The sequence below is a fragment of the Panthera tigris genome, chromosome X (genome assembly GCF_018350195.1).
Source record: "Panthera tigris isolate Pti1 chromosome X, P.tigris_Pti1_mat1.1, whole genome shotgun sequence".
NCBI lineage: Eukaryota > Metazoa > Chordata > Mammalia > Carnivora > Felidae > Panthera > Panthera tigris.
In genome coordinates, this window is record NC_056677.1 from 125,868,784 (window position 1) to 125,895,978 (window position 27,195).

General features: G+C 59.2%; 2 protein-coding genes across 3 annotated transcripts in view; both read right to left on the minus strand.

Moving 5' to 3' along the window:
• Nucleotides 1-6,114: 6,114 nt before the first annotated feature.
• On the minus strand, nucleotides 6,115-14,528 carry IRAK1 (interleukin 1 receptor associated kinase 1). The gene is made up of 14 exons (XM_042974805.1): nucleotides 14,384-14,528; nucleotides 14,133-14,300; nucleotides 13,880-14,011; nucleotides 13,658-13,761; nucleotides 13,264-13,452; nucleotides 12,960-13,024; nucleotides 12,653-12,767; nucleotides 11,581-11,693; nucleotides 10,888-11,095; nucleotides 10,396-10,461; nucleotides 8,680-8,916; nucleotides 7,596-8,031; nucleotides 7,047-7,190; nucleotides 6,115-6,639 (listed from the first exon to the last, which is right to left on the minus strand). Exons 1-14 carry the CDS (start codon nucleotides 14,517-14,519, stop codon nucleotides 6,578-6,580), a joined length of 2,175 nt encoding a protein of 724 aa, XP_042830739.1. The 5' UTR covers nucleotides 14,520-14,528; the 3' UTR covers nucleotides 6,115-6,577.
• A 2,268-nt stretch (nucleotides 14,529-16,796) lies between these two features.
• MECP2 (methyl-CpG binding protein 2) overlaps nucleotides 16,797-27,195 on the minus strand; it is a 67,867-nt gene continuing 57,468 nt past the window's right edge. Inside the window, exons 2-3 of one of the 2 annotated variants that reach the window (XM_042975278.1) lie at nucleotides 26,875-26,929; nucleotides 16,797-26,765 (exon numbers count right to left, since the gene is read on the minus strand). In XM_042975278.1, the coding sequence (XP_042831212.1) occupies nucleotides 25,846-26,637 (792 nt within the window). In that variant the 5' untranslated portion in view covers nucleotides 26,638-26,765; nucleotides 26,875-26,929 and the 3' untranslated portion in view covers nucleotides 16,797-25,845. Of the gene's footprint in view, nucleotides 26,930-27,195 lie in introns of both variants that reach the window. The other variant, XM_042975277.1, reaches the window with a different exon arrangement.

Consider the following 27,195-nt stretch of genomic DNA (forward strand, 5'->3'; position numbering starts at 1 on the left):
CGTCAAGCGTTGCGGAAGATGCAGAGCGCCTGGAACACGGAAGTGTCCGGAAGGGCCCACCAGGCGGCCCCGAGGAGCAGCACCCCTGCTGCCCGAACGGGCGCCCGTGCCACCTTCGCTCCGTGTTGGTCTGGCTCTGCCGAAGCCCCGTTCCTCAGGATCCCGTCCCCTGTGCGGTCCTGGGGCAGGGGTGGCCGCAGGAGAAATCCGCGTGGGGCTCGGCCAGCGAGAGCTCTGTTGCACGCGTTCCTGTGCCATACAGGCCGGTGTAGGGCCGGGTGTCGTGCGGCCCGGGTGGCGGCCGCCAGGACCGATCCCGGCCGTTCCAGATTCCAGGCCCGGGGCGGGCACAGGCCGTGAGGAAGGTGCCCGCTGGTTCCATAAGGCCACCCGCACGGTCGGCGTTTGGATGAGGGCTGGGCTGGTCTGCTCCCCGCAGAGGGCCGCGTCTGCTTTCCGGGGGCCAGTGCCGCCGACCCGCAGGCCCACGGGCCCGCAGGCGGTGCGGAAGTCACAGCCTTCTGTGGACCCGCCAGGCCTGACCCTATCTGTACTTATTCTTGTCTTCGCTGTGCTGGCCCCGATAACACACCTGAAAGAAACGAGGGCACGCGTCACCATGCACTACAATGTTCACGGCAGCTTTATTTACGGCGGCCGCCGCTGAACACAACGCGGATGTCTGTCAAGGGCCGCAGGGACACAGCGTGCTATCGTCACACAGTGGCCGCTACGCGGAAGTCAAAACCAGCACTACGTTTCGGTACGGTCGCCAGTGAAAGCAGCCAGACGCAAGAGCCTGTGCTATGTGAGTCCATTAAAAAACATGTTTTTAATGCATGTTTATTTTTGAGAGAGAGACAGAGCACGAGTGGGGGAGGGGCAGAGTCCCTCTGTCAGGGCAGAGCCCGATGTGGGGCTCGAACTCATGAACCACGAGATCATGACCTGAGCTGAAGTCAAACGCTTAACCGACTGAGCCACCCACGTGCCCCTACACGGTCCCCTTTAAGCGAAGCTTAAGAACACGGAAAACGAATCTATGTGTGTGCTTCTTTTGTGTGGGGGATCCTTCTGGAATGATGGAAGTGCCCCTGTGCTGGTTTTAAACACGCCGACGAATTCTTTGGCCCTCCTCCATCCAAAGTGGGACACTAATTCCTTTCCCCTTGACGATGGACCGCCCTTAGCAACTTGCTTCCAATGAAGGGACTGCGGCACAGGCCAGGCCACCAGAGGTGACAGAGCCGCCCCCAGGATGAAGCCCCGTGGAATGTTCAGGTGTCTTAGCCCCAGGGGGTCCTCCGCTGACAGCCTGCGTCAACGGCCAGCTATATTGAGCGGAGCAGGTGGCTGTCCTGTCTGAGCCCTGCCCAGACTGCGGGTTTGTGGGAGAAATACACGTCATCGCCTCCCCCCTGAATCTCGGGGTGGTTTGGTACATAGCAGACGTTTCCTGGCCCAGGCCGTGGCCATCACGTGGCTGTGTACCCCTGTGAAGTCACTGAGCCGTACGGTAGACGCCGAGTACTCGCCTGCCTTCAAGTCGTGCCTCCGTAATGAAGTCTGTGAACAAAGTGTAACCGCTGGGGCGCCGGGCTTGGACAGCTGATGGAGGGTGGTGCCACACACCGAGACGGGGAGCCGGTGGTGACCGGGAGGCCAAAGTTCCACGTCCGGCTTGTGATATCTGTGAGACGGCACGCAGGACTCGTCTGGCGGGTGAAAGGCTCAGCGGAGACTTCATCGTTGGAGATGTCGTTTGGGAACAATCAATCCACAGACGGTGTTTAGGGCCACGAGAATGAGCGAGGTCAGCACAGGAGTGAGCAGAGGTAGCGAAGGGGGCCCCGCCCAGGGACTCCCACCTTGTAGAGGGGACAGGGCGGTGTGGCAGAGGTCACGAGAGGAGAGCAGTCCGAGGGGCCCAGAGGATGAAGTCAGAAAGGGACTAGCCAACCCGATCCCTGGTGGCCTCGACACGCCACTTTGGCAGGGCGGTGGGGTAGGAGCCAGGTTAGAAGCCTGGTTAGAAGCTCTCCTGTTGGAGGGGCAACAGGAAGAAGTAAGGAAACAGACAAGTGTCTGGAGAAGTTTGGCCGTAAAGAGGAGCGAAGAGTTGGGGTTGTGACTGGAGAGGGGTGTTGCCTCGAAGTTCTTCAAGAGTGGATGCTACTGGGACCTATCTGAGGACGCAGGAGAAAGATGGGGTGACGTCAGGAGTGAAGAATTCCTCAGAACAGACGAGAAACTTGTGATTCTGCCATGGTGGGATAACAACCACTAGAATAGCCCTCTGGTAGTAAACAGCTAGAAAACTAGGCAAAATCGCGCAGACGACAGGCTGTGCCGGACCGTGATCACAAGGAGACCCGATGCCGTGACTCGTATGAGCGGCCGGACTTCTGCCTCGAGGCACTTCTCAGATCACGGTGCGGGAAGGGGTGTCCTGAGTAGGACTCGTGGTCTCCGCCATTACAGCTAACGAGCCAATAGTGGAGAAAAGACAGAAGACCGGAAACATTTGAATAGAAAACACACAGCAAGATGGTGGACTTAAATCCAACCATTACAGTGTTAATGGATCGGGCACCTGAGTGGCTCACTTAGTTGAGTGTCTGACTCTTGTTTTTTCCCAGTTTCTTTATTTATTTTGAGAGAGAGAGAGAGAGAGAGAGAGAGAGAAAGAGACAGAGGGAGAGAGAGCCCAAGTGGGGGAGGGGCAGAGAGAGAATCACAAACAGGCTCTGCGTGGACAGAGCCTGACCTGGGGCTTGAACTCACAAACTGTGAGACCACGGCCCGAGCTGAGATCAAGAGTCAGACGCTCAACTGACTGAGCCACGCAGGCGCCGCTAAACAGAGCAATTCAAAGGCAGAGATTATGAGACTGGTTACAAAAGCGAGACCAAGCCACAGGCCGTCTACAGGTGCCACTTGAAAGGAAGACACAGACAGGTTAAAAGAACACAACTGAAAAAGTCACACCAAGAAATAAAGTAAGCATAAGGAAGTTGGAGTGGCTACACCGAACAGAGCAGATGTCGAAAGGAGCAACATTACCAGGGAAAAAGACGGCCGTTTCCTGGTCGTCAAAGGGTCAACTTATCAAGAACATATGGTAGTCCTAAAGGCGTACGCACCCAAAGAGAGCTTCAGATCAGATGCCGTAAAATCTGACAGAACCGAAAGGAGAAAGACAAATCCACAAGTGCATTTTGAGACTGTGATACTTTTCTTTCAGTCGGCCAGAGACAGCCGGTGGAGAGAAGATCCGCTCGGCTACCGAGGACATACGCAACATTACCAATCACCTCGAGCCGAACGACACTTGTAGTTCGCGCCACCAACTGCGGAATATCCACTCTTTTCAGATACACGCGGAATGTTCGCCGAGCTAAACCATCTGCTAAACCATACAACAAGTCTCAATCGTTTTAAAAGAAATGAAATTAGACATTGTAAATTCTCTGTCCTACAATGTAATTAAAAATGCATAACAAGGCGTCTGGCTGGCTCAGTCGGCTAGAGCACGTGACTGTTGATCTCAGGGTCGTGAGTTCAAGCCCCATGTTGGGCATGGAGCCTACTTAATTAAAAACAAAAAAACAGGGGCGCCTGGGTGGCCAAGTTGGTTTAGCGTCCAATCTCGGCTCAGGTCACGATCTCGCGGTCCATGAGTTCGAGCCCCGCGTCGGTCTCTGTGCTGACAGCACGGAGCCTGGAGCCTGCTTCTGATTCTGTGTCTCCCTCGCTCTCTGCCCCTCCCCTGCTCATGCTCTGTCTCTCAAAAAATAATAAACCTTAAAAAAATGAAAAAAAACACTATTAACTCAATGATAATGAAAATAGAACATATCTAAGGGCATAGAATACAGCTAACGATGTTCTTAGAGGGAATTTATAGCTTTAAATGCTTAGGTAGGGGCGCCTGGGTGGCGCAGTCGGTTGAGCCTCCGACTTCAGCCAGGTCACGATCTCGCGGTCCGTGAGTTCGAGCCCCGCGTCAGGCTCTGGGCTGATGGCTCGGAGCCTGGAGCCTGCTTCCGATTCTGTGTCTCCCTCTCTCTCTGCCCCTCCCCCGTTCATGCTCTGTCTCTCTCTGTCCCAAAATAAATAAAAAGCGTTGAAAAAAAAAATTAAAAAAAAAAAATAAATGCTTAGGTAGACAAGGAAAGTTTTAATTGTTTCCTACAAGTAGGCTCTGTGCCCAACATGGGGCTTAAACTCATGACCCTGAGATCAAGAGTCACACACTCCACTGACTGAGCCAGCCAGGTGCCCCAGGAAAGGTTTAAAATAAATGACCTGAGGTTATACTGTAAGAAGCTGGAAAAGATTGGGGCACCTGGGTGGCTCAGTCGGTTGAGCGTCTGATTTCAGCTTGGGTCACGATCCCAGGGTGGTGAGATCGAGCCCCACGTCAGGCTCCATGCCTTTTTCTTCTTTCTATATAGAGAGAGCATAAGCGGGGAGAGGGGCAGAGGGAGAAGGAGAGAGAGAATCCCAAGCAGGCCCCGTGCTGTCGGCATGGAGCCCAGCGTGGGACTCAGACCCACAAACAGTGAGATCATGACCTGAGCCGAAATCCAGAGTCAGATGCTTAACCGATTGAGCCACCCAAGTGCCCCTAAAGATTTAAAAGTAACCTCTATACCCCAACATGGGGTCCGAACTTACAACCCTGAGATCGAGAGTCACACATGCTACCAACTGGGCCGGCCAGGTGCCCCTAAAGGAACTGAAATTGTAACTAAAAACCTTCCCACAAAGAAAACTCCCGTGGAGACGGCTTCATCAGCAAACCCATCAGTCACTTAACGAAGTAACACCAAGCATACACGAGCCCTTAAAGAACGTTAGAGGAGAGGGAACGCTTTCTAAAGCCAGGTGCACATTACCAGAAAACTGCAGGTCAACCTCCCTCATCAACATAGATGCAAAACCTCCCCAGGGATATCAGCAATGGTGAAAGACAACATTTTGCACCCAAGTTTGAGTACAAGGCAAGGACGTCCATTTTCACCACTTCTATTCAACACTTGGTTAGAGGCCCTAACCGGTGCAACAAGGAAAGAAGAAAGGCACACAGATCGGAAAAGAAGCAGTAAGTCTCTGTATTTCCAGAAGAACTGACTGTGTAAGTAGACTACTGCAAGGTATTTACCGCCCCCCCAAAACGACTAGAGGTTGGTTCATTCCTTGGCTTTGGCACCAAAATAAGTAAATACATTAAAAAACCTACTAGAGCCAATAAGTGAGCCTGAGCGAGGCTCAAGATGCAAAGCCATTCCTAAAAACCCAACTGCATTTCCAGAAACTCTCAATGACCAATTAAAATTGAAAGGACGATACCAATGACCGTAGCATCAAAACCCATCAAATGCATGGGAGCGGAAACCAGAGGCTCCAGACGATCTTTGGGGCGAGGCGAGCGCATCCAACGTTTTGGGTTGAATAGTTATGAACCCCGAGACGAAAAGCATTGGAAGAACTCGAGGCTTTCAGGGCAAAAAAACTGCACGAGCACAGGCAGAGATGGAAACGTAAGCTTTTATTCCTCCGGGACGGCTTGGACTTCACCAACGCCTAGCTTCGTGGGGCACGTAGTGTGACTCGTGACCGCAGACACAGAATCACTGTGAGCCCGTGCTGCTTTTGAAGACACTCAGTTACACGAAACCGGACTTGCTTTTCACAACGTGAGTCCCGTTTTCTTCCTCCCTCTCCGCCTCGCTTCCAACGCCCCCCCTTCCTGGGGCTCCTCGCTGGCCAGGTAACGCAAGGCTCGGGCTTAGCCCAGCCTTGGGTTCGTGGCCCCTCCGTCACGATCGGCGCCCGGGCCGGAGGCTGAGCCTGTGGCCTCCGGAGCCGGGGCTGGCGCGACGCCCGTCGGGAGGCGCCCCCGGGGGTGGGCCGGAGTGCCAGGCGATCACGCTAGGCTGGCTCCCAGGTCCCCGGTGAAGCCCGCAGACACCAGCCCGGTGAGGGGACACCTCTGGGCTCTCTGGGGTGGCTCCGAACTCTCGTTCTAGCTAGTGAGCTGAACCATAGGACGGCCACACCTCACTTTTCCGAATCACAAGAGCCCGGGGCGGGGGGGGGGGGGGGGGGGGGGCGGGGGGAGCGGCGCAGCCTCATTGGCTCTGTCCCACACGGTGGCCCCTTTCCCCCAGGGCTTCAGCTGAGTCCCAAGGGAAGGGCTAAGGGCCGCCCTGCCCAGTTCTTAGGGGAGCCAGCTCCCTGCTCCACCCGGCAGCCACACTCACATCTCTCCCCTGGCCTGCGAGGCCGGCAGCCTTCAGACACGCATTCCTCCCACACCCCTGCACCCCTCCGATGAGAACAGCTCGCCCGTCCCCCAAAGGCCGGAACGAAGGCAGGCCTTTGCGGTGTCCTGCCTGTCGACGGCTAGCAGCCGGCTCTGAGCCCAGCCCGTGCCCGCGCGCCTGGAGCCTGCGAGGAGGACACCCCCACCCCCCACCGCCCACGGGCTGCTGAGGATCCGAGAGCCACGAGAACTTCCAACTATGAGAACTTTGACTTCCAGGTTCGGGGAATCCGCCAGGTGAACGCATCAACTCTGAAATTCGTCGCTCTCTTCCGGCCCCTGCCTGTTTTGGCGCTCCACGCCTAAGCCTGCAGAAGGAGGAAAGGGCAGTCAGCAGGTGCGGGAGGCGCTCCGGCCGCCAGAAGGCCTGGCTCGAGGGCCGGGCTGTGCTCCCGTCTCAGCCTCTGCGCTTCTCGGCAGAGAAGGTGAGGGAGCTGGGACGAGGCCTCGCCCCGAATACACAGCTTCCAGAGGGAGGTGTGGGGGGCAGGCCCGTCTCCAGCCCTCGTCGCAAGGGGTGGCCTGCCGCGGAGCTGCCCCCACCCCCTCCACCCCCCTCGGGAGCAGGCGCCGCGTCCATGCCGACGGGAACAAACGCTCTGCTGTCCGGGGCCAGCGTGAGGAGGCGAGCCCGAGCGGCCCTGGAGGCCGGCCGGCCACAGGGCGCACCCGTGCCTCTAGCCCCTGGCCCCATGGGGGCCGGTCCCAGGGATACCTGGGAGTGAGCTGGACGACAGCAGCTGTAGGCTGTCCAGGACCCCGTCCTCATACAAGGCCAGCTTTTGCACCATCTTCTGCCGGGCTGGGTTGATGACGATCTGTGGTGGCTGTGATGACAGAGAGCTACCCAAGAGCGGTCCTGGGGTGGAGAGAGTGTCCTCTGAGCTGCAGGGGCCGCTGTCCCCGGGAACTCGTCAGGGACGCTCCTGGCCAGCCCCAGCTTAGTTCCCTGCCCCTGGGGACACGTGTCCTCGGTGCCGTCTCTGACGGGAGGGCCCGGAAGGGGCCGCGCCGTTGCCCCAGCTCCTGGCCAGGCCAGGAACCCCGTCCTGCATAAAGCCCTCCTTGTTCCCAGCTTTCAGGGAGTGAGCTCCTGGCCTCTTCTCACCCACCTGGAGGTCAGGGTCTGGAGCTCGCTAAGGACACAGGGTGATTAAGAGCAGGCCCCCAGTTCTCTCCTGCCAAAGGGCTGGGGGTGGGGCGTATGGGGACCGTCAGCAAAGGAGGCCCCTGGTCTCTCTTTTGGGCACTGGTCCCCAGCTACCTTCCATAGCTGTCAGCCGGGGCCCTGGGCCGCTCCCCCAGCTCGACGCTTGGGTGGCACCCCCTTCGGTACCGCCGGCCTTCCCGAGGGGTGCCGGGGCCCACACGGCGGCGCCTTGCCCGGGGCTGCCGGGCAAGGCCAGGCCTGGGGGGCAGCTCGGGCTCAGGTGCCAGGAATGCAGGGCAGCAGACAGGCCGGACACGCTCTCGTCACTCTCCACGGGCTGGTTGGGGCCCTTCTGGAGCCAGTCTGGAGCCGGGGCTGGGGCTCCCGGGGGAACCGCCAGGGGCCGCAGCGAGCCGGCAGCGCTCGGGGCGCTGCCGGCCGTGGAGATGTAGGAGTTCTCCTGGGGGGAAGGGGGGCCGTGGCCGGCAGCCTCGGGCTCCAGCGCTGGCCCCGCCACGGCCGCCTGCAGCCTCTCCAGGCTCTCATACACCTGTGAGGACAGAGAGACCCTCTCAGGGGGTGGCCTGGGTGGGGTCTCCGTGGCTCTCCGCAGGCAGGCCAGGACTGGCCACATGGACCGGTCACGGCCCTCACATAAGAGGGCCCTGCTCCGGGCCACCCATGGTCTGTCCTGGGGCTCGGGCTTCCTGGGGGGCTGCGGGGACCAGTGAGCCGGCACGCCCTGCATCTGTCCTTTGCCCTTTTGTCCCTGTCGCAAGGAATGCCGAGAAGTCACGGCCCCTAAGATAAAGGACCAAGAATGGCTTTTCCCTCTCTTCCAGAAAGCAAACCTCACTGCCCCCCTGCCCTCAAATTGGGCAGAGGGAAAGAGGGGAGGGGCAGGGAGGGGCCAGGGAAAGGCAGATGCAGTGGCACAGTGTACCCAGAAGGGGGCGCGGCAAAACCCTTTGCTTGTGTCTGGCAGGTGGGGTTCGGCGGGGCTCCGGACACCCCAAGCGGAATTGAAGGGCAAGCGAAACACATGTGAAGACCCTGGCTCTAGAAAGAGGTCCGGCAGCTGCCACGTCCGGCTCCCCGCGGAGCAGCACCGGGAACACAGGGCTCCCGACACGCTGCTGTCCCCCACGGGCAGCAGAGTCCCAAGTGCTTCCCACCCTACGCCGCTGTGCAGGGCTACCTGGGTCATGGGGGGTCTCCTTTTGGCCCGCCGGTGCAGACAGCAGCAAGCCAGCTGGCCCAGCGCCAGGCCCAGCTCGGGGGGGCACGGCCCGGGCCGGGGGTCCAGATGCTTCTTACAGATCTGGGCGGCAATTGGGGCGGCCCAGGCGTCTGCGGCCAGACCTGCTTGGAGTGTGGTCTGGGTGCTTTTCAGGGCCACCCCGGCCTCCTCAGCCTCTTCTTCGACCAGGTCTTTCTGTGGGACAGATACTATGAGTGTGGCCACTGCGGGGGAGGTCGTGCCTTCAGTCCCATTCCCCAGGCTCTCATCACGGACTCCTGTGGTCTTTGTTCAGACTTATTAAGCACCCACTGTGTGCCCAGCACTGCCGGGACACACCCTAGGGACACAGTGACAAACGGAGCGCTCTGGGTCCACCTTCATAGAACTGACTTCCTGGTGTGGGAGAGATACCAACAAGCCCATAAAGCAATGGGACACTTCAAAGGACAGGCCCGTGGGGCTTCTGACGAGGGCCTGAGCAAGTAGCACTCGAGCTGGGATCTGAAGGCACGAACTCGCCAGAGGTCAGAGCTAAGAAGGGAGGGGAGTGGCCCAGAGAGAGGTACCCAGGGGCGCAAATAGGACTGGAGATCATCTTGAGTTCTGACTTGGGAAGGACCAGGAGGAAGCACCTGGGGTGGGGGTGGGGGGTCTTTCAGAAGGAAGGGCTCATGGAAAGGCCCTGGGGCAGGCAGCAGGGAGCTGGCTGAGTCTGGAGGACAGAGGGATGTACTCATGGATGAGGCCGGCGAGGGAAGCACGGCTCCCGTCCGGCTCCCCGGTTCCGGCTCAGACCCGGTGAAACTTGGGAACGGACAGAAGCAACCCCGAGGCGGGAACAGGGGCAGCAGGAGGTACACCGGTTGTCAAACGTACAGAACCAACACTGATGGAGCAGCCCAGGAAGTGTCTGAGCACGGTGCGGGGATTAAGTCTGTTCGCAGGGGAGAGGCGCCTGGGGGGCTCAGGCGGGTAAGCGTCCGACTCGGTTTTGGCTCCGGTCACGATCGCACGGTTTGGGGGGTTCGAGCCCCGCGTCGGGCTCTGTGCTGGCGGCGCGGAGACTGCTTGGGATCCCCTCTCACCCTTTCTCTGCCCCTCCCCTACTTGCACGGTCTCCGTCTCTCTCAAGCAAACAACAAAGTCTCTTTGCAGGTGGGGAAACGGGCCCAGTGACGAGCAGGGATTTGCTCCAAGACAGTCACGCTGGGACTAGAAGCCAGGTCTCAGTCCACGGTGAGACGAACGGAAAGCAGCTGGCCCGATTTCCCACCACTGCCTCCCCTGGGGCCCTGGGTTCTGTTTCCCACCACAGCTTCTTGGCCCCGAGCTCTGGGACTGTCCTGTTGGGCCACCCCCTTCCCCGCCCACAGCCCGGGTAGGGGCTGGAGAGGCCATAGCATCTGCAGAAGACAGACAGGTTTTTCCTCGGCAAGGTCAAGGGAAGCTGTTTGGAGCCCTGCCTGCTTTCAAAGATGAGTCAGCAGTAGCAGAGGCTGGCTTCTGTGGGGCACTGCATTCCAGATCATTCCACCCTCCAGGGCTGCACCTGTTGGTTACCAGGAGTAGCGCTTCCCTGCCTCCCTCTCTGCCTCTCTCCCTGCTGTCTCCTCGCCTCTCTGTCTCTCTCTCTCCTCTGCCTCCCTCGCTGCCCCACCTCAGGAGACTCACCAGATACTTGGTCTTGGTACCATGCGTCCTCACGGCCCTCTGGCCAGCCAGGGTCTCCAGCACTACCTGGAGAGGGCGGGACGGAGAGTGTGGCGGTGGCTTCTGGGATGGCAGGGAGGGCCACACGCGGGGGTGGGGGGGCTCGTGGGGTGGACCGGCCCAAAGAGGCTGCTGAGGCACAGATCCGGGCGGACAGGGGCTTGGCCCTCGGACGCGCAGATGGGGACCGGCTGCCGGCAAGGACGGAGCCGCGCGTTATGGGACCGGAGCTCCGGCGGGAGCACACGCGGGGAGTGAGGTGCAGGGCGGAGGCGAGGGCCCGTGTCAGGGAGGGAGGGGCCCCGGAGCCGAAGCTCCGTTAGCTTCCTGCCAGGTCGGCCTCTGGCCCCACGGGGAGCTCTCCAGGCCCCGGTGCCTTCGCTGGGCCCGGCCTCCCGTCCCCCCCCCCCCCGCCGTCGCCTCCCCAAGGCGGCAGAGGGGCCTGCGGCTCACCACGCCGAAGCTGAAGGTGTCGGTGTCCACGGCCAGCCGCCCCGTCTTGACGTACTCCTCGGGCAGGTAGGCCAGAGTGCCACGCACGGTCCGCGTCCGGGCCACGGTGCTGCTCTGACCGGGACTGGCCGCTGCGAAGCGGCTGAGACGCGCCAGGCCAAAGTCTCCCAGTTTGGGCATCAGTCTGTCATCCAGAAGGACGTTGGAGCTGGGGAAGGGAAGCGGCGGTGTCAGCTCGGCCCCGGCCCGCTCCGCACCCCAACACCTGCCTGGCGCCGACGGAACAGGACTCCGGGCTGCCAGCTTGCGCCTCGCCCACGGAAAGTGGCTGGCGGCGGCCGGCGGTCCCGCTGCCCGGGGGCTCCCTCACGCGGGCCAGCCCCTGCTCCTCAGTGGGGCCCGTCCTCGGCCTCTGCTTCCACACCTGTCCCGCGCCCGGCTCTCCGTGACCCGGGGCCCTCGGCTCCGATGGCCCGGGCCTCGGGGCTGCAGCCCGTCCCTCACCTCAGCCTCAGGCAGGAGAGGACAGGCCTATTCTCATGGGGGACACCCAGAGCAGGGCTCCTTGGGACTCGGAGAGCGAGCGCCACTGCTCCCTGCCGGCAGAAGGTTGGGGAGCATCATTCCCTTGCGGCAGACTCCGCTCTGACAGCCGTCAGAGGCCGCAGGGGCCTGGCCGCGTCCCCTCCTCACCTCTTGATGTCTCCGTGGATGAGGCTGGGGCTGTCCTGATGTAGAAACTGAATCGCCCGCGCCGTGCCCAGGAGGATGTTTAGTCGCTGAGGCCAGGAGAGAGGGGGGCAGGCCTGGCAGAGGAAGCAGAGGGGCACAGAAGAGGCTGGAAGGGCCCCCGTTCCTGGACCCCAAGCCTCCCTCCGCCTGTCACTGCGGGGTCCAGACGAGTCACTTCACTGCCTGGGCCACAGTCTCCCCTTCTGGAAAACCACGAGCCAAAGGTCCATGAGCTACTTCACAAGAAGGTCAAGGCTAAGCTCTTCCCAGGAGGGGAGGATGGCTGGGGTGCACCCTTCCTCCTGGAGTGAGCGGGATGTCGGGGGAGGGAGGCGTTTTCTCCACCTCCCCCAGCACAGCGTGCTGATCTCCAGAGCTGAAGTCCCCGAGCGCCGTGAGCCGCTGGATCTTGTGGGCACGTCACGAGAGGGGGCTCAGTCGTGGGTCCAGATGGTGCGGTCCGCCGCCCCCTTTCTCCGGGGGCAATCCTGACAAGACCCCTCAGCTACTCTGCTTGCAAAAGGGAGAAGCTTGACTCCGGCCACTGAGTCAATAACCCTCCTTTGATTTGATTTGATTTGATTCATTGATTGATTCTTAACTATTTATTTCTTTATCTTTAACTTTATTTATTTATTTACTTAGAGAGCAGGAGCACAGGAGGGGCAGAGAGAGGGGGAGAGAAGCCCAAGCAGGTTCCATGTTGTCAGTGCGGAGCCCGCCTCCGGGGCTCAAACCCACGAACCGTGAGGTCGTGACCTGAGCTGAAATCGAGAGTCAGACGCTTAACCCGAGGCACCCGGGTGCCCCAGTGACCCCCTGTTTAGGGGCATCACGACCCAGGCTTCCCAGCGCGCGGGAGCAGCCAGAGGGAGGCCCCGGGAAAGGGTGCCGGGGAATGTGGCAACCCACCTCGGGCCGAAGCCCGGACCCAAACCTGCCTGCTGGTGGGACCCACTCACGGAGCCCGAGCGCCCGGGTGGGCCAACAGCGCTGTGGGGCCGGAGAGGCGTGCGCGGCCAAGGAGGCCTACCTGGAGGTGGAGGCGGTCTTCCAGGGAGCCACTGGGCAGGAAGCCATAGACGAGGCAGTAGAAGCCGCTCTCGGCGCAGTAGCCGGCAAAGTCCACGATGTTTGGGTGACGGAACCTGCTTCAAAAGTGGGACCTGAGGGCTCTGGCCTCCAGCCTCCAGCACGCTCTCCAGCTGGCCGTCGTGGGGGTGGGCAGTCCCCGGGGGCTCGAGGGAGCCGGGCACCGCGGTCCGCGGTCCTGGAGGCCGACGGGGCCCCGACGCGGCTCTCCCTCTGCCGCCACCCGGGAGGGGACGCCCCAGGCTCACCGAGACAGCTGCTCCACTTCGGTCAGGAAGCTCTGCCTCACTGTGGTCCACTCCAGGTCTGCCCCCTGTGGCCCCCAAGGAAAACGAGGGCGGGAGGCAGCGTGAAGCCCTTGCGGCCAAGGCTTGACGGCCACTCTCACTGCCACCTGTCCCGGGCCCAGAACAACCGAGGGGCTGGGGACCCTGAACCGGGGGAATCAGAGGGCTGAAGGAGGTACACGGGGCAGCGTGTCCCGGGGAAGGCCCAGAGAAGCGAGGGTCTGCTGACCACCGGCCAGGGCCTTTGCGGGGGTGCTGCACCCACCTCCTTCAGCCTCTTCACAGCATACAGCGTGTTCCTCATCACAGCCCGGTACACACACCCGAAGCCGCCCTCCCCGATCTTCAGCTCCTCTGAGAAGTTGTGGGTGCCTTGGGAAATCTCAGTGAGGGGCCAGCAGAATGGAGAGGGGTGGGCCCCCTGCAGGAGGGACACTGGGCTCTCCGGGTTAGGCTGTGGGAAGATACCCCGGATCAGGTGAAGTCCTCTGTCTTCCTCTGTGCCCCAAACCCTCCCCTGCGCCTGAAACTCACAAGCTCTTGCTACCCCAGCTGCCTCCTGGCCGGCCCTCCTGGCTGGCTGGGGTTCACAAGTGTACCAAAGGCTACCTTTTTTGCTCTTCGTCTTGACTCTTTCTCTGCCGCCAGGCCCCACCTACCTTGGTAGAGGAAGGGTCTGGATATGGTGGTGGTGGCTGGAGGGCAGCAGGGCTTGGGACAGGACCCAGCTCAGCCCCAGAATGGGTTTGGGAGCCTGGAAAAACTTCATAAAGACACCAGTGAGAGGCAGGGAGAGACCAGCGGCATGGTCTACGGCAGTGGCCATGGTCAAGACGGACCTTTCCAAAAGACCGTCAAGCCCCACACCGGGCCCCTCTTACCTGGGGAGGGGAGTGTGGAGGCTGACGTCTGCAACTTCCGGGGGCGGGGGGCCTCGGCCTCAGAGGGTGCAGGGGGACTGCTGGGCCTCGGGGTGCTGGTGCCGGGGGGCAGAAGGGGGGCGGGAGGGTGCCCTGGGATGCCAGGGAAGAAAAGGGCGGTTAGGCCCAGGCGGGGGAGGGGGAGGAGGGAGAAGTCCCGTGGGAGGTCCTGGGTCAGCCCGGGATCCCGGGGTCCCCGGGGCCGCTCGCTCACAGGCCGTGATGATATCCCGCGCGCGGAGCAGCTGCAGGTGCGTGAGGATGCGCACGAGGTCGGCCACGCGGGCGTTGCGGTTGATCCAGGGCCACAGGACACTGGCCGTGCGCTGCCCGGAGCGCTCGCACAGCCGCAGCTCGGTCTGGTCGCGCACGATCAGGGCGGCTGCGGGGCGGGAGGCGTCAGGCCAGGGCGCCCGGGGCCCGCGCGCCTCCCGCCCCAGCCTCTCCCGGCCCGCCGCCACCCACCGAACTGGCACCAGTCGGCGGGCTCCAGGGCGTCCATCACTTTGTAGAAGCGGCACATGACCCAGGGCGGCACCTCGTACAAGAAGTGCTGGGCGCCGGGGGCCGCGGGGTCCCCCGGGCCCGGCCCACCGGCCATGGCCGCCGCCGCCGCGCCAGGGCCTCCTGGGGCCTCTCGGGGCCGCGGCGGGCGCGGGCCTTGGCCGGCCGGGTCCGCGGACACTGACTCACTTCCCCTTTAAGCCGGCCTCGTGCGGCGCCCGGCGGGGCGGAAGGGGCGGGGTCCGCGTCCGCCGCCATCTTGCCCGCCGCCGCCGCCGCCGCCGCCGCCGCCGCCGCCGCCGCCGCCGCCGCCGCCGCCGCCGCCGCCGCCGCCGCCGCCGCCGCCGCGACCCTCGGCCAGACGGGGGCGCCGCGCGTGGTGTCTCCCCGCGGAGGCCGCGCCCCTTCGCCCTGTGAGGCGGCCGGGCGGGCTTCCCGGAGGAGGGGCCGCCTGAATGGGGCCCCGAGGGATGGAGGAGCGCGGTTCCGAGCCGTGGGACAAAGGGCGAGGCACGGCCCGGGACACGCCAGACCGGGCTACAGCCGGGCCTTGGGAGAGTCACCGGGAGGTCCCCGCAGGAACTTCTGGCTTCATGTGGGAGGCAGTGCAGAGTCGTCAGAGATCCAGGCAGGGCCAGGTCAGATACGGGCCACACAGAGGACCCCCGCCGAGTCCCGGCAGCTGGCCGGAAGGCCGGGCGCAGGGAGAAGCGTCTGGAGGCTTGCAGGGCAGGCTACCCAGCTCAGGGCATTGTTGCCCACCTCCTCTGCCCTGCATCCTATCTTTTCCGCTCCTTGAGGAACCTGCTCCAGCAACTGTTAGCTCTTTGCGGTGTTTGCAAGTCTTCCTTCTTTGCTGGCCTCTTCCCGCTAGCCCATAAAACGTGTTTACGCCTCTTAAAAACAGGCCTTCAGCTTCCGCCGTCCCTCCTCCCTCTGGTGGCCATGCTTCTGGCTCACTCGGCGTTCCCCCCTGCGAGGACCGCAGACTCCAGCCTCTCCCCGGCACCAAGCTCGGCTCCCAGCCTCCTTGAGGTCTTCACCACGTTAGTGTCTCTTGCCCCTTCCCACAGTGCTCTGCAGCCATGGACTTCTTTGGGTTCTCTGGCGCTCCTCCATTCCAGCAGCCACTATCCTCCGCTCATTTCCCTGAACATCTCGGGAGTCCGCTTCTTCCCCACAGGCCCATTGCTCTCACTGCTCCCTCCTGCCTGGGGGACCTTCGGCCCCTAGCTCCCTCTGGGCAGAGCTGCCTGCTGCCCCTGGGGCGTCCTTTTGGAGCCTCTGCACTTGTTTGCCTCCCCCACTAGATGGGGGAAGACCCCAGCAAGCAGCAGCGGTGCCTTCCTCTTGTTTCTCCAGTTGGATGCGTGCTTGCAAGGCAACAGGTGTCCTTCCCTGACCCCCCGCCCCCAGTCCCGACCGGTAGTGGGGCTCCCCTCCAGGCCGTTCTCCGGACATGGGCCTCCGATGGGAGGCTCTTCCCAGAAGCCACAGCCATTGCCAGCCACACCCTGAGCCCCAGTGGCTTCTCATGGGACAGCCTTTACAAAGACAACCGACTCTGGCGCGGGAAAGCCTCCTGCACGCACACACTGAGCTCCAAGGGAAGAGCAACGGCGCTCCTCCTTGCTCACTGCTGGACAGCGGCTCCCAGGACGGGCCGGCACGCGAGAAATGTTCAGTATACACAGGTCGCATTTCAACCCTTTGTTTTAACATTCAAGGCCAGGATATTGGAGTGCACCTTTTAGCAGCTGTGTCCACATTTGCATGTGAAGCCGGGCTCTGAGGCGTCGTTCCCTCCAGCCCGGCAACGGCCTGCTGAGGACTGCCGCGGCAGGGCACGCGGCTCCCGAACGCGGGCTTTGCAAAAGGTCTGCACACCCACGGTGATGACAGCGCCCCCTGCGGGCGGGGGGCCGGGTCAGCAGAGGCCTCAGGAGGGTCCCGGGCGGCAGGCGCAGGAGGAGCCGCAGCCGGGGGATGGCTGGGTGTTAACCAAAGCACCTGGACAGAGTAGGCGCCCCCGCCACGGCCCCCAGGAGCGGGAGAGTTGCGCTTCCGTGCAGAAGGCCTGCGGCCCGCTGGCCTCTGGACCTGCGGCACGGCGGGCCGCCCCCGCGCCGGGCCCTTCCCGGCCTGCCACCCCAGGGCGCCCCGTCACACGCAGGAGCAGTGTGCCTGGAAGGCGTAGCCTCGGAAGCCAGGGGGAGGTGGTGTATGGAGGAGACTGCTCTTTCCTCCCAAGGCCGTCCCGACAGCGGCTGGCTGTCGTGTTCGGGGGCAGCCAGATGGAATCAGGAGACACCACCATGCTGTCCTGTGAGCTGTCTGATAATGAAAGCCCAGACCTTGAGTCACTTTCACAGAGAGATTTATCGAGAATGCTAACAGCACAGGATACAGTACTTCCCAACAAAAGGTGCAAACGCGTCACTTAGAAAGGCATGCTGAGTATTCTTTGCTTTCACACGTATTAAAAAACTTACAAAAATAAAATAAAACTGCGTGCTGCCCATCTTTTCAAATAGTAAAAGAACCTCATGAAAAAATCACTTGATTTTACAACAAAAGACACAAACGGACATTTTTATGTAAATTTATAAGGCAAACTCTTTATATAATAAATAGGTTACAGGGATTCAGTGGGGGGGGGTGTTTTTGAAACGTATACAGGTACATTCAGACAGGTTTACTGAAATGGTACAAATTTCCTTAATAAATTGCCTTTTGTTTTTAAATATATCAGTGCTTTCAGTCATTTGGCTATACACAAAGAACCTTTTTTTGAACACTACAAAAAAGCAATCAATATTTTTTGTTTTTAAAACAACCTACTTATTTTCTAAAGTAATTGTCCCAAAACACAAAAACCAAAGGTGAATGTGATGGAGGGCTTTTGGAGACATCTCTAACCAAGTCTGTCCTGGGCTGCTCCCCGGCCCGCACACACCTCTCTCCCACCCTTGGCCGGGTTTCCGGCTGGAGCTCCTCTGTCTAGGGCGACCGGTGTCACTGCGAATCGGGAGGGGGCAGCCACCCTGCTTGGTTCTTCCCATGTGCAAATAGTCTTGACAGTCAGCATTGTCCTCGCCTTGGGGGGGGGGGGCTGGGTGCTAAGGGAGCACACATCTGTCCCTGTTCCATGAGCCCAGAACAATGGTGTGGGTAACGGCTTTTTTCAGAAGGATCTGGTTTTGCCAAGGAAAGGGAAGCACGAATTTGTCATGCCCAAATTTTGCTGGGGATCAGATGACAGCAAAGAGAGTGCACCCCTCCCCCATCATCAGATCATCCCGGATGGTGAAGAATCTACAGGTCGCATGAAGTGTTGTGGACTTCGGGACAGGGTGGGATGTGATGGAGGTGTCCCGAATGGTAATGCCCATCACCTGGCCCAACCAGGAAGAGCCGCATCGGGTGGAGAGTGGCCATCTGCCCTGCGAACACACACTTGACTCTGTGGCCACAGTGGAGGTCCCCAGGGAGGTGACCACCTTTCGTCTGGTCTGAGCTGTGCTGCTCGGGATGGCCCTATCCTCCTCCCGCCGATGCGAGGTCGGCTCTGCCCACACCCCTCCTGTCTCCCTTCAAAGGGACACCAACCTCGTCTGTCCTTGAAAGTAATGATGATGCTAATAATCTCAGGGGGAAAAAAGGCAATAGAATCCACTGGGTGGAACGAAACCTGGTTTTGCTCTTTGAAAATGGCAACACATCAGCTATTTGGTCCGTTGGTTTAGGCTTAACTTCCTTGGGTGGCTTCTGGCTGATCTCGGCAGGGGTCATCTCTTCGGAACTCCCCTCCTGGGGAAAAAGGACAGCCCCCCTCATCTTGGTCACCATCCCCTCCCTCCAAATCCTTTTGTTTGTAAAGAAAAGGTGTCTAGAAGCATTTGTCTCTGGAACAATTACTTTAAACATGGTTACAATACAGACTTCAGTTCAAACACAGAAGAGATTTACTTAGCAAATTTCCTTTCACCCACCAAAAATTACACAAATATAAGCCTCAACACCACAGTTAAGAGGACCAGTAGAGAGAACCTCATGTTTGGAACACAAAAGGAGAAGGAAAAACCAAACCAAACCCAAACGGAAAAACCCCAGAACAATGGGAGGGTGAAGGAGGAGGGGAGGAGAGCAAACACAGCACACGTTACAGTGTCCGGGTACACGGGAGCCCAGCGCGAGGAAAGGGCTCGGCACACATTGAGTAACAGTCCTGGTGATATTTGGTCATATATTCATCAACTACTGACTCTGGAGCGGCCGTTATTGATTGAAGCAGTGACAAATCAAACGGAAAAGGAGGCCTTGGTAGCAAGGGAAGGAGCAGGCTTCAAGTTCTGCAAGCCTTTTGCACTCCACCGTCCAGCTCCCCAGAAACACTCGACTGGGTGGGCCCTGCTCCGTCCAGGCGGGCGAGAGGTCACCGCGTGAGGCTAACTCGGGCGCTGATTTCAGTCGGAAAGCACGTGCTTTCAGTGGACACACGTGGACACCCACCTGTTAGCGGCAAACACCGGCGGCAACGGCCCCCTCGCCTCGTCTGCCCCCACCCCAGGCTGGGTGGGAAGGACGCTGTGACCCACCGCTAATACTGACCGCAGGCTGGAGCCGGCCCCACGCTGGGCCCACAGGCTGCCCCGGCCCGGGGCCTCCGAGGGGCCCACGGCTAGCCTGGCCACCCAAAGGGCTTATGAGCGTTTCTCTTTTGGTTCAGGCCTCAGAAGAAGTACTGATGCAGGGAGGGAAGCTTTTGGCCCTGGTGATTATAATGCTCTCTGCTTTGGAAGAACAAGTTTCTGGGTTTTGTTTTTTTGTTTTTGTTTTTGTTTTTTTTTGGTGTTTTTTACTTACTTAAAAAAAACAATCAAAAAGAAGTGTTACGGCTAAACTCTAGCAGATATTGCTCGTTAAGAATTACAAAAGCAAATGCGGTTACTCGTAGGACGGGGGAGAAGAGAAAGGGATGTTTCTGGAGTCTTTGCCACCTCCTAGAGGGGACCCGGTGGACTCTCGTATGTGGTTCTGGGGTCCCTGGTGCTCTACCTGGTGCAGCTCACACATTCAGAGAGGTGACAGGCCCCCCAGCTCCCCTCCAGTCTCGGCAAAGCGGAAGCCCTACTGGTGGGGAGGCCTGTTGAGCCGGCCCTCCAGACGCCATCACTCTGACTGCGTCACCGGGAGGGGCGGGGGCGGGGGGTCAGGCCACCCCCTCCCCGTGGACTCCAGCTGCCCCACCCAGACGGCAAAGGGAGCCAGGTGGTGCCAGCTACATTCCAGACTTTGCCAGGGCAAGGAAGCGCTCTCGCGCCCACCCGCTGAGGTGAACTGACTCGCACCAGCATCCTGGGACTTCTCTCACGAGCATGGGAGAAACAGTGCAAAACCCGGACGCTGCCTGGAGCCTCCTTAGCTTGGCACAGGGAAGCCCTTAAAAGAAGCGAGGAAAGACCACGGATCTGCTTGGACAGAAGAAGTGACCAGCAGACAGATTTGTAGTTTTTTGTTTTTTTTTTTTGTTGTTTTTTTTTTTGTTTTTTTTTTGTTTTTTATTTTCCCTTGTCCTATGCTATGGTTATCAGAAATATTGTAATTAAGCAACAGGTATAATTTTAACAGGTCTTTTTGTGTGTGTGTGTGGAGCCACAAGCAAAATGAGTTTATAATTGTGCAATATACAGATATATATATAAAAATTCAACTGCTCTGTGTGTCTAGTTGGTGCATTTTAAATAAAAGGGACAGAAAAACTAAAAGCGAAGCTAAAAAGCAAAACAAAAGCCCAGGATAGAGACCAAGCAGGCCTATGCGTATAGTCTATAAGGTACTGGATATAATCAGGGTCACCAGGAGGAACAGCTCTGTCACTGGACACACAAACACTGAGGGAGAGGGACTACCAGTGGGCAGGAGCCAAACCTCTTGGCCTTTTCATCTCATTGTCTCTTGCTGCCGAGGACCTGAGAAAAGGGGAGCCGGAAGGGGGCTGGGGAGCAAAGGCAATCTGCAGGTTTCCCGGATGCTCTCAAACTCCAAGGCCGGACTTCCCTTCCGGAGGGTCTCGGTTCCGCCCGGCACCTGTTCTTACGCCTGCCGTCCCTCCGGCCCAGGGGCTCTCGCTGGTGAGGGGCGAGGGGGACACGCACCACAGTGGGTGCTCAGGCCACTGTCTTCCCCTCCGAGCGCAGAAGGGAGCACCGCTTCACCTAGGCCCTGGGCCCCAGGGAGAGCAGAGCGGGGGGAATGTCCTCAGGGCACAGGCCAAGGCTGAAAGGGACACCTCACGCTCACCTTCCTAGTTGCCTGGGCCCTAGGACCCTAGAACTCCCTTTTTACTGAAAAACCAGCACTTGGGGAGGGCCCTGTCGAGATGAGAAAGGAGCAAAGAACAGGTGGTGCTCGGTGGTGAGGACGTTGCAGGCCTCTGGAGTCACTGGTGAAACTCTGCTTCCCACACCAAGCGCTGGGCTCCTACAGGTCTGGGACCAGGCGGGCGGCCCCACAGGACAGGATGGCCCCGAGCCTCAGACCCAGCAGCTTCAGGCTGGATTCCCCTTTTCCTGCAGCACTCACCACATGTCAGGCCAAGCTCCAAGTTGTTTTAGATCAGCATTTCTGCAAAAGCTTGGTCTTATTCATTCAGCAACATTGAAATGTGGTTTTCTGCCAAATGTTTTCTAGGTTTTCCTTCTGAATTGTCAAGAACAGGTTTCAGTGTTCACTTTTTTTTTTTTTTTTTTTTTTACCATTTAATATGTAACTTCAGACCCTGGGGGAGGCAGTATCCTAGCGATTGATAACAATTAGACTATGCCTTTTCTAAAGATCGATAACAGTAGCTGAAAGAGAAAGACGCAAAAATGGAGACTCAACAAACCCCTCCAGAGTGGACGAGTTTACTGATGAAGAGAGCAAAGGGGGGGCCCTTACAGAGAACAGAGTAAGATCAGGAACGCGACACGGTGGGGCCGCAGGGGCACAGGAGCAGGGCTTCTACCACAGGCGGGGCGACGCTGCCATGCTTGCCCCCACCCCCACCCCCACGAGCCAGGACTCCTGGAACTGGCTAGGCAAAGGCCCGCAGGGCTCTAGACATAGCTCGCTTCCTGAGGTCTGGCCCATCAGTCCTAGAATCTGTGTGTGAAACTCCGATCAGGAAACGATTCGGGGGGACACTGGCTAGGAAAGGGTGCGCAAAAGGCTTCTCCAAGAACCGGCACCTGTGACCTTCCCTGGCTCCATCAGCCCCGAGAGAGCCGGGTGGGAATGCTCTGGGAAGGGGATACGGAGTTTGGCTGCCGGGCTCTACCTGGGCCCTGCAAGATCCAGTCGGCCCCACCTGGTGAATTCAGTTCATACCTTTTGCTCCTTCCTGCGCTTCGGCTGCTTTATTAAAAGTTACTTAAATGCAGAGGTCCTGTCAGCTAGAGAAACCCTTTTCCCTCTAAACATGGCAGTTTGTTTCGGACTAGTACCCTCTTTCACACCCTTGTCACAGCAGTGAAAAGCTGGGCAGAGGAGCAGGTGACAAGTTGGGGCTCCTCCGGGTCCTAGTGCCACCACTGGTGGCCTCGAGCCAGGAACGGTGCCCTTGAACGGACTGTTGCCCACACCTGCACGGGGTCTCAGGAGTAGAAGCCAGGTGCCGGCTGTGGCCAGGGTCCCCGGGCCACCACCACGGCTTGTACCCTCCAGGAAGTTGAGGGGCTGGGGTCCTTGGGTAGTTTGGCACTGACGGACTTGGGGAACGGGGCATTTCTAGGTGTCTCCTGTGCCTTCTGATGTGGGAATACAGCAGCGGCAGAAGGGAGCTGTCTTAGAGCCTGGCTGTGGCTCAGTGCCCTGCTTCACTACAGTGTCAAGGCCAGCAATTCCACTGGTTAGGGCAGGCCCACCAGTGGGCAGGGCAGAGCTGGGCTAGGCATTGTGGGAGGAGCTCGAGGGCCTATGGCATTCTGTTGGGAGAGGAGGTAGTAACTAACAGCTAGAACGAGGGCTGGGGTGACTGAAAGGGACTCTGTGACCTAGCCCCACAGACAGGTATCTAAAAGCTGTTGGTTAATTTCTGTACTCTTCACACAGTCCCTAAAAGATGCCCCCAATCTTCGGGGTGGCCGAGTACACACAAAATTGAGGTCACACCCCCAAACTGGGCTGGACACAGCTGGTGAGAATCCCGTGGCCTGGCTTTCCCTCCAACCTCCTATCAACCTGACCCAGGACAGGGGTGGCACGGGAGCTGCAGGGCCCCTGCCTGCCAGGGCGACAAACCACCACGGCGACCTGCTTAATGGTGACTTACTCGTGGTGCCTTTATTAGGTGCAGAAGAGGGAATGTGGAGGAAAGGGGAGAAGGAGAGAAAACCCTACAGAGCCCCAGGCGCTGCCTGCGGCTTCGGAACTGTAAGGAGAAGCAGCCGGGGAGTGAGGGGCTGCAGGTCAGGCCGGGTAGAAGGAAAATGACACTTGAAATGCTGTGCCCTCAACCACCAACGCCCAGGCAGCCCCTGAACGGTCCTGGGTGAAAGGGGGGGGGGCATGGTGGGCCCCACGCTCGTCTTCCCTGGACCAGATGGTACTGAGCTGATGGGGAGGCCAGCTCTTGTCTTGACACTGGTTCCAGGAGTCACATTCCACCGGACTAAGTGTAATGCATAAAAACCCAACCGACCAGAACGGACGGCGTCTCCACGACAAACTGGCCGGACGCTGTACTCGCGTGGATAGGCATCCTTTGTGGGTGCCGGGAGTGCGAGGCTACTTCGGGGTCAGGAGCCTTTTGTCCTTGAAGGAAGAGGGGTCCTGAAGGACTCGCCTCCTCCTCCAACCACCCCCCCCTTCCCTTCCTGGGGAGGAGTCAGAAGTGAAGCCCAGAGGGTCGACAGCAGAGCGGGTCTGGTTGTGGGACTTGCTTTTGCAGCATAGGGGGATGGGTACAGAAACACTACGAAGGCCAACTATGATTCTGCAAACAGAATGGGGGCAAACTCCCTTGCTTCTAACCATTCCGGAAGAGACAAACGCGATTTTTTCTTAAGCTACTGATTGGAACTGTCAACTATGGTTCCTGATCACTAAGGACTGGCAAGGAAGTGCTAGACGGTTTTTAGGATGTTTCACTCCTTCATGGTTACACCGCAGTAAGGAAGCCAGGGGACAATAACTGAAATACACGAGACAACACGCACTTGACAGTTCATGGCAGCAGCTCGCATGGGACGTGCTTGTGGGTGTTTCTGGAAGCATAAGACTGCTGTCTCATTTGCTACTTTGATAAGGTACTTCTCAGTTGGACAGATTTAGATATAAGAGACATCTCTGTAAACACAGAAAAGGATATACCAATATGATGAAGATATGCAGCTAGATAAGGACTTCCTGAACAGAGAATGAGGGGATGGGGTCCTAAATGGAGACTGATCAAGGAACACCCACAGCAAAGCCAAGCCTCTAAGCCCCCACACCACAGCCCTGGCAGAGAGGTGGAAACCTGGGGTGGGCTGGCCCCACCCAGTCTCCGGCAAGCAAAAGCCACACATTTTCCATCAGAAGAGAACTCGTGGTTAACTCAGAGGAGGAGCGGAGGGGCCAGGGGGCTAGGCGCTGGTCCCAGCCCAGATCTGGGGCACCTACATTCCTTCCCACCTGCTGCCTTGTTGCACTGCACTGTGCTAGCCGGGCCTGGAGGAGGCCAAGGTCAGGGCTGGGTTACTCAATGACTCCGGCAGGCCAAGGGGGCCTCTGTGCTACCCTCAGCTCCCAAATCCAAATCCGCCCAACTTCTCCTGCCTGTTTCTCTCAAGTAGAAGGTTCAGAAGGCCCAGAATGCAGGGTCTGACCAGGGAAGGGAGCTCCCTACGAGAGCAAGATCGTGCTGCTCTCTTGCCCTTCAGAGAAGCCAAGGTGCTAGGGCCAGGTGGACTCGGCAGAGCCCAGGGCTTCCTCAGGGCTCAGAACAGGGTGCGGCTGGGGCTGGGGCTGGGGCTGGGGCTGGGGCTGGGGCTGGCAGTGGGAAGGCCAAGGGCAGGGTGAGATCTGGGGGACTGAGCTGACCAGCATCAACTCAGGTAAAGTTGGAGACTGTGGGTACCTGGCGCAGAAGGGATGAACAAGGAGGGAAGAAATGAAAGGGTGAATGAGAGAAGGCAGAAATGGAAGGACAGAAAAGAAACCAATCAGGAAGTCCTTATAAAATTGCAGCAAACACTTAGAGTTTCGGAGCTTCGTGGGAACCCTATGTGCTGAGCCCACTTTAAAACAAGCGCAGGTATATACAGATCCAGGTAGTTCTAAACACCGTCACGTCTGGTGGCTTGAGGGACAAAGTGTCACCAGTTCAAGCCAGTTTGCTCTCAGAGCATGTTTGTTTTGAAGTGGGAACATGAAGACTCAATAGTGCAAATAGTTCTAAGCTGTCCCTAAAGGAGTAGAATTGGAAAGTTTTGGAAGAACATTTTCCCCTCCTTTCCCCTGGCCCCCCAACCTGTCCACTAGGCCTCTGTCTACCAGTCACAGACTGCTCTGAGCGACTAGGAATTCCATCGGCCCCACTGCTCTCTGCCACCCGGAGGAGCCGGGGCCAGCCTGCCCGCGCCCTGTCCTGCGGCTTCCACGGCCTCTGTCTAGCGCCACCCACTGGAGGACGGCCCCCCCGGCCGTCCTCTCTCCTGCGGCTCAGGCCAATCTACACCCAGCAGCTCAAGGACTGACTCCCTCCTAGCCATGCCGGAACTGGAGCGAACAGGTGCTTACTTCCCTGTTCTGTGAAATGTCCTAGTCGGTTTTGGATTGGGGCTGGCGTGGGGCCAGATTTGTGCCACCATGGGTGAGATCACACAGGCTGTAGCCACTGGCCATCTCTGTCTTTTTCTCTAAAGAATCCAACTGTCTCTCCTGCCTCACACCTCCTTGTCCCAATGTGGGTGGGGAACTGGGGTATAGGGGTGGGGCAGGGGAGGGGGAGAGGAGAGGGCAGACTGGGGCACCAACGGCACCGGCACCGAAAAACGGGCGTGTCCTCTCAAGCACTCTCTGTCCCTAATGACCACACAGGGGGGAGGTCCGGGTGGGAGGGGAGGTGCAGGCACACCCTAAGAAGCCTGGTCAACAGCTTGTCTGGTCAGTAGTATCTGCAGCAAGCCTCGTTGAAGGAGCCTAGTTTAGAAAAGTGCAAAGCTACTTCTGGCCCTGGTTAGGTCTTCAACCTGACTGTGCTTGTCGGTAAGAAAAACATCCCAATGCTCCAACTACTCCCACCCTGAAGCCACGAAACTCTAAGTTTACTGAAAGAAAAAAAAATATTTTTTATTTCAGTTAATCGGGAAGCTTTGTCAGAGCCCTACCCATAAGGAGAAGAGACAACAGCTGCCTTTATTCTTGTTGGTTTGCTTTGCAATCCGCTCTGTGTAAAGTCAGCTAACTCTCTCGGTCACGGGCGTCCGGCTGTCCACAGGCTCCTCTCTGTTTGGCCTCGGCATGGAGGACGAGACAATGTCTTTGCGCTCTCCCTCCCCTCGGTGTTTGTACTTTTCTGCGGCCGTGGCAGCGGTCGCGACCGCGGGCTGAGTCTTAGCTGGCTCCTTGGGGCAGCCGTCGCTCTCCAGCGAGCCTCCTCTCGGCATCTTCTCCTCTTTGCAGACGCCGCTGCTCAAGTCCTGGGGCTCAGGGGGGCTGGCGGGGTCCTCGGAGCTCTGGGGCTCGGGTGGGGGCGGGGGCGGGGGCGGAAGCAGCGGCGCAGGCGCCTTCGGGGGCTCCGAGTGGTGGTGGTGGTGGTGGTGCTCCTTCTTGGGGGGTGAGGAGGCGCTGCCACCGCGCCCCTTGGGGCTGCTCTCCTTGCTTTTCCGCCCGGGGCTTTTGCAGGTCTTCAGTCCCTTTCCGCTCTTCTCGCCGAGGGTGGACACCAGCAGGGGCTTCACCACCTCCTTCACCTCGATGCTGACGGTCTCCCGGGTCTTGCGCTTCTTGATGGGGAGCACGGTCTCCTGCACGGACCGGATAGAAGACTCCTTCACTGCTTTCTTTTTGGCCTCCGCGGCGGCGGCCGCCACCACACTACCTGGCTTTCGGCCCCGCTTCTTGGGGATGGCCTGGGGGTCGGCCTCGGCTTTTCGCTTCCTGCCGGGGCGTTTGATAACCATGACCTGGGCTGACGTGGTGGCCCCACCCCCTTCGGCCTTGCTCCCCGGCGAAGCTTGAAAAGGCATCTTGACCAGAAGCTTCCCGGGACTTTTCTCCAGGACCCTTTTCACCTGCACACCCTCTGATGCTGCTGCCTTGGGTCTCGCAGTGCCGCTCCCTTTGGGGCGTCCCCGACCTCTGCCAGTTCCTGGAGCTTTGGGAGATTTGGGCTTCTTAGGTGGTTTCTGCTCTCGCCGGGAGGGGCTCCCTCTCCCAGTTACCGTGAAGTCAAAATCATTAGGGTCCAGGGAGGTGTCGCCTACCTTTTCGAAGTACGCAATCAACTCCACTTTAGAGCGAAAGGCTTTTCCCTGGGGACTGTGGGAACAAATGGAGAGACACAAAGAACGATTAGAAGCTTCCACAGGAATGTCAGATATGGGGCAGAGCAGAATGTGGTGAACTCTCCGACAGGATGCTCTGCAGCTACGACCTGCCTGATGGTGCTATTGAGCGAGAGGACAGTCACATTAGAGAAGAGCCAAACGGGCTAAAACAGAGGGGCGCGGCCACAGTCAGGTCGCGCTGGGTGGTGGTGGGCCCCTTTAGGGCGTGCTCCAATGACGGAACAGCTCGGTGCTGGC